Source organism: Mytilus californianus, unplaced genomic scaffold (assembly GCF_021869535.1).
Source record: "Mytilus californianus isolate M0D057914Y unplaced genomic scaffold, xbMytCali1.0.p SCAF_47, whole genome shotgun sequence".
Taxonomy (NCBI): Eukaryota; Metazoa; Mollusca; class Bivalvia; order Mytilida; family Mytilidae; genus Mytilus; species Mytilus californianus.
The window spans coordinates 361,484-374,685 of NW_026262698.1; the positions used below are offsets into that span (position 1 = coordinate 361,484).

At 31.9% G+C, this 13,202-nt stretch overlaps 1 protein-coding gene and 1 long non-coding RNA gene across 5 annotated transcripts in view; both read right to left on the reverse strand.

Moving 5' to 3' along the window:
• Positions 1 to 3,100: 3,100 nt before the first annotated feature.
• LOC127700030 (inter-alpha-trypsin inhibitor heavy chain H3-like) overlaps positions 3,101 to 13,202 on the reverse strand; it is a 147,191-nt gene continuing 137,089 nt past the window's right edge. For all 3 annotated transcript variants that reach the window (XM_052203471.1, XM_052203474.1, XM_052203475.1), the window contains exon 12: positions 3,101 to 4,043. In XM_052203471.1, the coding sequence (XP_052059431.1) occupies positions 3,802 to 4,043 (242 nt within the window). In that variant the 3' untranslated portion in view covers positions 3,101 to 3,801. The remainder of the gene's footprint in view (positions 4,044 to 13,202) is intronic.
• LOC127700040 (uncharacterized) lies at positions 5,461 to 10,243 on the reverse strand. 2 transcript variants are annotated; one of them, XR_007981408.1, is made up of 3 exons: positions 10,155 to 10,243; positions 8,939 to 9,119; positions 5,461 to 5,859 (listed from the first exon to the last, which is right to left on the reverse strand). It is a non-coding gene; the product is annotated as an uncharacterized LOC127700040 (long non-coding RNA). The 2 variants fall into 2 exon arrangements; XR_007981409.1 differs by lacking the exon at positions 10,155 to 10,243 and having other exon boundaries at positions 8,939 to 9,728.

A 13,202-nucleotide genomic window follows, 5' to 3' on the forward strand; every position in this document is an offset into this window, starting at 1 on the left:
CGTAACCTTGATGAAATTTTATCGTTGAATAATCAAGAATTCTCTAAATTCACTGCAGAAATTTACCCAACGAATAACACTAACTGTCCAGTCCTAGATTAAGATATGTCAGATCTCGAGGGATTTTCTATACAAGAGTTTCCTACAAAAGAGACGATTTTTTCGTTCCTTATTATTAATTTTCCTTTTTTTTGTGCGGGGATTTTCAAAACTCGTTTGCTATGTGTCTGTAGGGGTGTTTTAGATTTCAATTACCGCAATCTATATCTCACTTGTAAACTATTAACCTACAACAAATTACTTTGACCCTTAATTAATTTATCTATATATACAAAAAAAAAAAGGTTTTTAAGTTTGTCTGTACCCTTATGAAAAGAGAAACATTGCTGCAACCTTGCGGCAATCTTTTTAGTTCGCCAGAAGACCTGAAAGTTGTTCACCAGTGTTCGCCGCTAGCAGCGACCTTTCGGCAAACAGATGTAAAAGTGTGCCGCAAGTTTGCCGCAAACTCTTAACTTTCTTAAAATTGAAGGAACTTTGTAAACAAACTTCACAGCAGTCCTAAAGTTTGCTGGAACTTCGTCGCAAACTTTATAGCATACTGAGCATGCTCCCTGCACTAAAATCAGACTTCCTGCTTCTTTAAATTTGAAATAGGAGGGAAGTTTTAATGTTGGTGTTTTCATGTAAAAAGTAAATGGATGTTATTAATATGATAGATGTCTGAGTTATATATGATTCAATTAGTTCCTGGAACAGGCAATGCACCATTGATCATATCTTTGTAAGTCATTTTAGACATTTTTTGCATGTTAATTTGGTATTATTGGTACACAATTTATGTCAAAGAACCCCCATTTTGAAAATAACAATAGTGTAACACCCTTAAATACTGCCCTTAGAGAAATATCATTACAGTTATAAACTTAAACTTTGTGGATAATGATGTTTTGCAGGAATGGTCTTCTTATGTTCAAATAATTTGTAATGCTTTATTGTTAAATCACATTTGATTAATATTTTAGATATGATTTTATGCTTAATACAGAATAAATGTTGTCAACCGTAGTCCCAGTTCTTTATAATTGGCCATATAAAAACAGATCTGTTCTTGATTTTTATCATACATAATAATATTTTATTATGTATCTGTTAAGAAATTAATCAGCTAGCTCATTCTGAATTCTGCACTGAGTAAATAAATAGATATACATGTACCTATACTGGTTTTTTTTGTGGTCACAATTCATATTTCTCTCTTTCACACTTCTTTAAATTTGAAATTTTTATCAGCAGGTGAGCAGGTAAATAACAATTATTGGTCATAATAATTAATACAATTTAAATTTTGATCCATATGTGCATGTTTTGAATGAGACGTACAGTTTTGAAAAAGAATTAACAGGAAGGTAGTCATAGGGTATCATTAGCATTTGATTTGCCAGAAGTTCACCGCAAACTATATAAGGCTTAGAAAGTTTGCCGGAAGTTCACCACAAAAATTGCCAGAAGTTCGCCACAAACTATATAAGGCTATCAAAGTTCGCCAGAGGTTCACCACAAATAGTCGCCAGAAGTTCACCACAAACTATATAAGGCTATCAAACTTTGCGGCAAGTCTGTCGCAACCTTCATTTGCATGGTAAAAAGTCGCGGTGAAGTTGCCGCAAACTATTTGCAGCAACCTTACCGCAGTGTGTGCGGCAGATCTGCCGCAACAGTTCGCAAGAAGGCTGATTTTTCAGTAAGGGTACCTGTACAAACTGGATATCACATCCTAATTTTCACGGCGATGCTATTTATAGAGCCTGTAAATATAGATACGATCCATGTAAACTTATCGATCCTTTAAATAAGCTTATACTAAACAGTTATTAAAGAAAAACTGTAATAAGATATTTGAATATTGTTTTTCTGTACTGACATCGAGTTTGACTCTTATTGATAAATTAAAACTTAACGAAATATTTATTGATATAGTTTTTAACACGTACGGTCCTACATACATCCTTTCAATACTTTTATTTGGAATAGCACATGTTTTTCTCTGTTTATGACGTCTTTACACTAAATCAATTGGATTTGTACTGATTGATATCTTGTCTTGGATTCATATGTTTTATCAGTTGTTATTTGATATGAACTAGTTTTCTTAAACTGCGATTACCATTAAATCGGTATTTTCTGTCTTTAGTCGTTTTGTTTTTTTGTTTTTATGCTTAGTATCGATCTGATGAGTCGAGCCCTTTTCAGCTGATATATTTTATGATGTGCTATTATACAATTTTCCCATGTCAGGCGGGGTGGGGGGGGGGAAACATGTTTAATCCCGTCACATGCTGTTTGTGCCTGTCCCAAGTCAGGAGCCTGTAATTCTTCTCCAGTGTTTGGCTTTATATCATTTTTTTTTCGCTTATTGTTTTGTTAATAAATATGGCCGTTGGTTTATTCGCTTGAATTATTCTATGTTTTTTCATGTCGGAATTTTTTTATAGCTTGCTAAGCGGGTTGGGTTGTGTTCGTAGTTAAAGGACTTATGGTACCTATAGTTGCTAACATCTACGTCATTTGGTCTCTTGGGGATAGTATTTCATTGGCAATCATATCACAGCTTCTTATTTTTAAATTCCTTAACTACCACACGTATAAATAAAATGCAATCGGTAAACAAATATATTTTTTTTCATAAAAGCTAAATGACCTAATACTCTTTATTTTTGCCACTAATTGCTGATTTGTATATGCATTTGTGATGGCAATGAGGGCCACATGGCAGTTTATGGACAGGATAGTCCTCGCAAAAAAAGTATATGGACCGAAGCGAATAAGTGTGGATGTACTGGAATTTGGCCCGATCGAAAGAACATGAATTACTTGTTGATATATCTTTTCATTGTTTGGCTAAAATGCTTTCTTCCATCCTCGACTTTTTCTTTTTATTGCACACTTTCATTTTCATTCGTGTTCCTCTAATTAGAAAACCTTAAATGGTTACATTGACGTTTATTTTGTCTTAAAGTTTGAAACCTACTGCAAATGAAAATATTTTGAAAATCACCAGGCACATATTTGGAAACTATACATCAAAAACAGATGCAAATTAACGTCTCACCATAATTTTTAATGGAAAATATCGTTTATACAAATATATTGAAATGAACTGATGATTCGATATGAGGTATACAAATTTTAATGTTGAATGGAAATTATAGATATATATATGCAAGTCGACATCTGACCATATACTGTAATGATTGTCATTGTTACTAATATAGAGATAAAAATCCTGCCTTTTTTAGAAGATCAATGTTCTTCGCATCTGTTTGTTCTTTTAACTTTGATATTTTGCAGGGCTCACAACTGATGAATCCTAAATATTTGTTGGTAAAGGATAAATGTGAAGATACTAAAGACCAATTTGCCTATCACATTGAAAACCCGGTTTCTCTTATCTCTACCACTCGATAACAATCAAAATTCTTATGTTCCTTTCGGAAATAAGTGCACGTTGATGAGATATAAGACAAATTAAAAAAAAAAGGTTTATATCTGGATGATGTTGATAAATAGGTAGCAGATATTTGTAAGTATTAACTTCCTTTATATATAGATATATATATTGTTTTTGTGTTTAAGTATTCATATATCAGGCCTTATATACTCAAATGAATTCCATTACAATCTGGCGAAAAAATTAAACGGCTAATGTTTGATTCAGGACCAACAGACGTTTAGCAATGAATATGAATGACATAGTCTTTTCAAAATCTATCGACAATGAACTGATAGCAGTCAGGATAGTTATGTTGAAGCAATATCAGAAATAAAATAATCTTTTATATCACCAGCTAGAAGTCCTTCAGTTTTCTTATGGACATTCCAACACCATACCATTTCGCCAGTAATTATATCTGGCTTCTTGTGAAGAATTGCATTAAAATGAGTTTTATTCATATTTTCAGTCTCTCTAAAGTGTCCATGTTGTCTTCCCTTTTTGTCCAGACCAACCTTAAAAAGTGTTGTATTTTTATGAACAAACTGACCTGAAATACAAGAAAAATATAATAATTACAAACACAGTCATAAAAATATTCTTAAACGATTCTGTAATTCAGTGACATTTTTATTCACGAAAAGGTCAAAAGTCTCACTGATTTTGAATTGTTAATATCGTCATATGACAGCACCTAACGGTTTACATATCCTTAGACATTCGGCTGTATAAAACTTTAAATATGGTGTTCATTTAGCTGTACATGTACAGGATGTATGAATACACTGTCACATCCAGTAAGAATATGGATGTTACATCCGATGCCATTTTTAAGGTACACCTAAGAATGTTTCGAAAACTTTTTGAGGTGGACTGTTTAAAGATAAAAGAAAATATCATATGACCATTTTTTTCGTCCTTTGAATTCGAAAATAAAAACGATTTAAACATTCCTCCTTTACATCCTTACAAGATATAAGTCCGACAGATATCATTTTGCTGTTCTCAAGTCAACAAAAAATATTTGACAAGCAAATTAACTTTATTGCAAATCTGCCTTTTCGGGACTGCTATATACCAGACATGAGGTTGCCTGCTTTTGAAAAGTCCTGCTCACGAGTATAACCAATATCTTGCTTTTCAAGTTTTGAAAGGCACATCAGAATATACACACACATATATATATAGATTCTACCACTGCGTCGAGTGTGATACGATATTTATCCACTCGAGACAGTTAAATTTTCAAATTTAAAACGCGAGGCTCGCCGAGCGTTTTAAATATTTAAAATTTAACTGCCGAGAGTGGATAAATATCGTATTACACGAGATTTGGTGGTGGAATCTGTTTCTCTAATGATTTTCAAACAATATGCAGGCAAACTTATTAACACTGGACACTTTTAATTTGCAAAACACTCATTTGCAAATCCGCCGCCGCCTCTCCTTAGAGCTACAGTGTCGTGTATATAACCAAAATGTGTGGAATTACATGGGATTCAATAATTTAATTGCTTTTCTGCTGTTATTATTATAGATATTTTGTAATTTGATTTAGAAAAACATGGGATTTTCAATATCCCATGGGATAGGGCAAATCCCATGGGATTGACCATTATCCCATGGGATTTTGGTTAAATCCCATAGGATTTTTTGGGGTCCCATGGGATAATTGTAGTCCCATGGGATATTTGTTGTCCCATGGGACAAAAAAAATCCCATGGGACTATAATTATCCCATGGGATTTTTAATATCCCATGGGACACATGGGATAAAATAAAATCCTATGGGATTCAAATTATAAATATACAGTAAATAAATGTGTATGTTACAATGAACTCTGTTTGGTAGTAAATTGTTTTAAGATGAATCTTTTTAGTTGAATATCTTTTTTTCCTTGGAAATGTTAATGCAATTATATTGTTCTATAACTGTTCAAAACTAAACTTTTAAACAACAAAGCAGATAATGTAAGTATCAATATATGTTTATTTATGAATTCTAGAATACTTTTTTGAAACACAATTTTCCCATTTGAAATCAATGAAAACTCTATTAATAGGCTTAACATACTAGTAGCTTTTTACATAAATCTATTTTTTTTTTCAGGATATCCCTCCACCCAAAAAATTAATAGTTTCTTATCATCCAGCATTGTGTGATCGTAATGTATAGTCCACTTTTTGGCCATTCAGCACAGAACATAGTCATTATTGTGGTTTTAATATCTTTAGATATTTAATAGAAGTTCAATTCATTGACTGAGTGATGAAAATAATAACTGATCTGACTTTTGTCTTTGAATTTATTTTAGTCTTGTTTCTGTGTTTTCTCTTTATATTCTTAGTGATGAATTTCAATCCTTCTGAAAAAGAACCAATAAAATCCGAAGTTATGGATAATAAAAAATTGTTTGCATACATGTAGCAATAACATATGATTTTCAATAAAAATAGCTATGCGGTATGGATTTTACTGATTGTTGAAGGTTGTCCAGTGTCATCAGTTGCTAACCTCCTACATCCTTTGGTCTCTGATGGAGAGTTGTCAAATTAGCAACATACCACATCTTCCTATTCTAATATTATATAACAATCAATTTATGTATTCTTCTTTATAACATTTGGGTATTTTCCCCAGTTATATATATATATATATAGATCAATGTTAAAACTTTAGGCAATTACAATAAAATTCCATTTTTCACAAGAATTTGCAATATATTATACAGAAAACCAACAATAGAAACAGCACTTCTTCAAGCTTCTGAAGTTCTGAAAGAGTTCCACTTGTGTTTTATTTCAATTAGAAAATACATTGAACTCTTTGGACATGTTGGAAATTATAACATTGATACAAAAAATTATATTGTTTTTTTTTTCTTATTTTTGTGTTGTTCGGTTGCTGTCTCATTTTTATATATGCTTATACATATATCCTAAATCTTCTTTTTTTTAAACTTAATCATTAATAGTAAAAATGGGATATTTTTTATTTTGATAATCTCAAAACATTATTATTCTATCAAATAACTTATTTCCAAGTTCACAAAACACCAATGTGTCAGATATTAAATTTAAGACATGTATAAACATGATCAACAAGCAGTTGACAGGATGTCATGCAAAAATCTCACTAATATTAAACTTTCACAAAAACTCCATACTCAGCGAGTACTATTAACGTTCTTTATAGTACATGACAAATTCCTAATACAGGACACCATGCCTGGTAAACAATAGCATGTGTCAATGTCTAGTCAATCATGTAATCAGGCTCAAAATCTTAGTTTGGCACTGAATTTAAAAATTCAACACATAATGAACATGTGTATGAAATTCAACTTTATGGTAAGCTATATACCTTAACCTAAAACTTTAACCTAAGAATGTACTATAATTTCACATTATGACATTTCTATGTTCAGTGATTCATAAAATCAGGGTAAAAACAGTAAATGTGGTGTATAATGTATAAACAAGAGTGCACACGCTGAAATGTTGCGCCTTCCTTACTCATCATTGATATCATGTTGATAGTCCTAAATATAAAGCTTTACTACAACTATCACATAAACTCAACATGATCCAAGAAAATGAATTCAAGGTCATATGAACCTGACAAGAAATATATGTACACCTTACAATCATTCAATATACTAAATACAGTTGAACTATTGCTTATAGTTTCTAACATTGTCTAAGAAGCAGACTTAACCAAGAAAACTAAACATTGACCAATGAACCATGAAAATGAGGTGAAGGGCAGATGAACCATGCCAGGCAGACATGTACAGCTTACAATCCTTCCATACAACACATATAGCTGACCTATTGCTTATAGATTAAGAAAAACAGACCAAAACACAAAAACTTAACACTGAGCAATGAACCGTGAAAATGAGGTCATGGTTAAATAAAACCTGCGAGACTGACATACATGTACATCATAAAATGTTTCCATACACCAAATATAGTTGAACTATTGCATTTAGTATTAGAAAAAAAGACCAAAACTCAAAATTTTTACTTTGACTACTGAACCATGAAAATGAGGACAAGGTCAGATGACACCTGCCAGCTAGACATGTACACCTTAAAATCATTCCATACACCAAATATAGTAGACCTATTGCATACAGTATAAGAAAAACTGACCAAAACACAAAAACTTAACTATAACCACTGAACCATGAAAATGAGGTCAAGGTCAGATGACACCTGCCAGTTGGTCATGTACACCTTACAGTCCTTCCATACACCGAATATACTAGACCTATTGCTTATAGTATCTGAGATATGGACTTGACCACCAAAACTTAACCTTAAATATAAAAAAGAAGATGTGGTATGATTGCAAATGAGACAACAACTCTCCACAAGTGACCAAATGACACAGAAATTAACAACTATAGGTCACCGTACGGCCTTCAACAATGAGCAAAGCCCATACTGCAGTCAGCTATAAAAGGCCCCGAAATGACAATGTAAAACAATTCAAACAAGAAAACTAACGGCCTAATTTATGTACAAAAAATGAACGAAAAACAAATATGTAACACATAAACAAACGACAACCACTGAATTACAGGCTCCTGACTTGGGACAGGCACATACATACAGAATGTGGCGGGGTTAAACATGTTAGCGGGATACCAACCCTTCCCCTAACCTGGGACAGTGGTGTAACAGTACAACATAAGAACGAACTATAAAAATCAGTTGAAAGAGGCTTAACTCATCAGATGGATAAAAATACAAATACTACAAATACAGTGGACGTGGCCGGGTACTTGTACATCCAAACAACAAAAAGACACTAAGTATAGATCTGAGAGTACTCGCAGTTACTGACAACTAGTACAAAGCCACTAACAACTAATAAAAAAAAAATCATGCATCTAAGACTAAGTTCTTGTTCACTGATCCATGAAATGAGGTCTAGGTCAAGTGAAAACTCTCTGACGAGCATGAGGACCTTGCAAGGTACGCACATACCAAATATAGTTATCATATTACTCATAATATGAGAGAAATTAACATTCAAAAAAATCTGAACCATGAAAATGAGGTCAAGGACAATGGACATGTTTCAGACAGAATTGGTATCATGACATGCATGAGGCATCTATATACAAAGTATGAAGCATCCAGGTCTTCCACCTTCTAAAATAAAAAGCTTTTAGGAAGTTAGCTAACGCCACCGCCGAAGCCGCCACCGGATCTCTATCCCTATGTCAAACTTTCTGCGACAAAAGTTGCAGGCTCGACAAAAATACATGAACATTTTAAAGTACTAAATTTTAAGTATATACATGTAAAACCACAAGTTACTAACTGAAATTCAGTCTCATGGTGAACTGTAACCAAAAACTTTAAGTGAATACAATTTAGAGAAAGACAGATGGACGCACAAACACTATCAAAACAGAGCATAAAACTTACCAAACAAGATCTTTCAGAAGCAGGAAAATTGAAGTGTTTCTTTTCTTTCTCTGCCCTCCATGATATAAACTTCAAATTCATTCATGCAAAATATGAAAATCTTCAAAAGTAGGACCTTGTACCGCAGCTTATCCACATTTTGACTTTTGAACTGCATTGTTCTTTTCATCTTGCTGGCAACCTAAACATAAAAAAAAAAATGATAAACACATAATTCTGGATTAACTTCGTGTATTTATTTTTGTTGGTACAAACAATTTTTTCCAACTTTAAACTAAATCTGCCTCTGCTTTAAAAAACAACTGGAAACCATTATTAACTGCATGTATTTATCTTAATTGAAAACAATTTCTTGAGTTTTTCTCATTTGTATCACCCTGTTATTATATATAAATTTTATTTTTGTCCCTTTTCAAAAATAGGAATGCATGGTTTAAATTCCTCAATAATCATGATAATTCTAGGTCAGTCAATTAAAAATGTATGAATAAATTATTTAACCTATATACTATTAATATCAATATATTTATTTTTTGATAAAAACTAGGCTCTGTGTTAAAGACCGTACCTTGACCTATAATTGTTTACTTTTATAAATTGTGAATTGGATGGATAGTTGTCTCATTGGCACTCATACCACATCTTCCTATATCTACAAACAGATTCTATGGGCGAGCAGACATTACACCCTGGAGGTGGTTTTATAAAAAGCATACGACTTAGATGTACCATAAGCATGGAAAAACAATTCAGCAGTCAGTTTCACAAAAAAACTTACAAATAATATTGATAGTAATTTAGTCATGTACAATACAGTATACTTTATACGATTACTTGTATTTTTTTTTTGTAAAACCAACTCAAGTATATCAATCTTAGTCGTAAGTATTAAGTATTATTCATCTTTTGGATAATTTTATGTTGGTTTATTTTATGAATATGCAGTGGCGGATCCAGAACTTTTCACAAGAGAGGGCCGGCTCCAGTCATGCTTCAGTGATCCCTATATAATCATCCAAATTTTCCCAAGAAAGGGGGCCCCGGCCCCCTCCCCCCCCCTATTGAACTTTCAAATTCACAACATGCCGGTGCCTGTGACTGTGTTCAAAGTGGTGGGTTTTCACCCTCGTTGTATTGCGGAATAACGATTTAGGCAAATTGAGAAAAACATCATGTCTGTGGTTGATAATAGTGTGTATGCATTAATTTTCTATACCTTCTTATTTAATATTTTTCCAATTTTGAGTACTGACGGCAAGTGTTGTAACGTATAGTGTACCAATGTCTTGAGACCAATGTGCTATTTCCAAGTGCGATCGAGGAATGCAGGGGAAAAAAACTTATCAATTATGTTTATTCTTAAGACAAAACTGAGCCGCCGTAAAAATGAACCGTGTCGAGAATGTTACTGACACGTAATAGGGCAGAGACATATATACACATATGTGTATATGTCTCCGTAATAGGGTCATCCCTCGAGAACATTAACTAGTGCATTGATAATTTACTATGCAGTCAGTATCCCGGAAAAAAACAACGTATGGATGCAAAACGCTTACTGGTTTCGGCTGACTGCTGATACGTGCACTTTGTCTCAAAATATCCCGGATAGTTGTTTCATTACCAATCATACCACATCTCCTTATTTTTATATATACGAAAGCTTTATTCATATTTTTTGGTGTATTGATGAATGTGTAAAGATACATTTTAAAATACAGCACAAGAGATGCAGATTATATAAAACTTATAGGTCGAAGACATACTGACAACGCCATGGCAAAAACTTAAAAACGACCAAATGACGTACAACAGTCTATAAAACTTAACTATAGCATACAAAACGCAAATATTTAAAACACATAAGAAGCACCCAGACAGTCAAATAGAAATTAAAAGAATAAATAATTTGTAAACTAGGCCTACAGCTATATTTTCTTATCATCTAACAGTAAACATAGGTTCTGGTATTATGTGATAAGTCATTTTTTCATGCAGACCCAGTTTCATTGATACTTTGAACTTAAAGTGGTTTTATGCATATCAGCCCAGATTATCATATGTGTGTAATTTTATTAAACAATTCACCAATACACATTCTAAACAGGTTAAATTCAATTTACAGATTCAGATCTACTGGCATTCAACACCCAATTACTTACTTGCTGTATATTGCTAACTTTGATTGTATATTGTCAATCCCTCAACATCGTGAATACGCCATGCGAGGTGTTGGCTATGTTTGATACAGGGTGGCGGCTTCGAAGCGTAGAACAAAATCCAGGTAGGCCTAAATGAAAGTATAAAATTTTGTTGTTGAAAATTTTAAGTACTAAATTCCTAAATTTGTACTTAACTCCGTTCTACGGGTAACATGGTTGTTTGATATGAAAATAGGATAAAAGCTTCCGAAAATTATCACATTATAAGTATTCGTAAATGGATATGAAAAAACTTAACAAGGAATAAGTATTGGTAAACGGACAGAAAGTCGCAGTACAAAAGTTTAAATTAATTATTTTACAATTGTTTAAATATATGAGAGAAAGTTCTTGACGAATTGACTTTATTTATAGATAAATGTATTAAGTTGAGGAAATGATTAATTCGCCTTCAAATAGTTTTTTTTTTTTTTTTATCAAAAACTTATAAAAAGGAGACATTTTTGACAGCATGAAGCCAGTAAATTACCAAACCACTTTGGCAGATTGTTTTCTTAACAATCATTGTTCAATATTAATATTCAAAAATAAATTTTGTTTACAAGTCCGTTTCCTTTTAAAAATATTTCAGAAAAATGCTGAAACGTTTTTAAAATTAAGTTTATTCAAAGAAAAAAATATCCCAAAACTGAATCGTGACTTTTTACTTGTTACTTTATGTTGTACGTTCTAAGTGTCAATGCTAGCAAACACAAATTTGGAAATAAAATCGATTACAATGTAATTTTATAGAAGAAAAAAGGGGGGTTAATGAACAAATTATTACTATACACTCATATACTTCTAAAAAGATTTGAATTTGTAAGCTGTCTATAGATAATGTTAAATCATTTCAAGAGTTCAATTAATTTAGGAGAAAAAAAAGATTATAAACAGTTTAGTTTTCGTCGCCTACTACTATAAAAAATAGTGATTCTTTTTGTAGATTTGGTACTTCAGTTTCGACTCAAAATTTCCTATTGAAATTGTTAGAAATATTTAGGAGAAGATTGTATTTGTAATTTATGTAATTGTGGTGATATTGGCGACGCGATTCATTATATTATAGCAAGGATTTGTACTGATTATAGAATGTTCGACAAAAGACGAAAGTAGACAAACCCTATTTAAACGGGGTTTTGATATCCAAGGACGCCACATTTTACCTCGAATAAGATCTATATTTTTTAACGTTTTCAAATGAAATAACTTGAATTGAAAATTTCCCGACTATGTGAAGATTTCTTATATTTCGAAATGGCTTCAATTATTACATACAAAATGAAAAATGTATTAAACTTCTTTTTGTAAAAACAATATTCATGTATTTTTAGAAACATAAGTTATACAGATGTTCTCAATAAAAAACAATCATTAATATACTTTATGGTGATATTTATAATGACTGGCAGACTGCTATTTAAAAGTGCGGTCATATGCCTCAGTGTTATAGGTGACTGCAATTTAATAAAATTGAAATTAAGATTTTTATTAATATTTTGTATATAGGTATCCCTCAATGATGTATAGCATGGACAGACTGAGAAGAAATGGTATTCATCCTCAATTTCTTGTCTACTGCAGGATAGGCAAATAACATAAGTTTATTTGCTACTTTTTTTCTTCTTTATTTTATATAAATGATTTTTTTTTCTTCAAATTTTAACATTTTTTTCTTCGAAAAATTTGTAGTGTTGCAACAGGGAATGGACACAGATACTTAACTATATTTAACGAAAGAAATTTTGTGTAATGTCATCAATCTGTATTACACATCGACAGGATGTTCTCTAGAAAACTATGGTATTTCTAAAACGTTATACACACCCCAGGGTACACGCACTGTCGTAATGGAAAATTACTGCATGCTTTAATTACCTGTAATCAGCAATGCAACAAATCCGTTGACTGACCATGTCATTACAGTTTAAATTTTTTTTCCTTAGATCAAAACGGAATATTTATTTTAACTTTAAAACTTTAAAAAGTATACTTTGACATAATTATGAAGTAAAAGAATTTAACAATTTAATAATTGGATTTTTCCAAAGATTAAGATACAA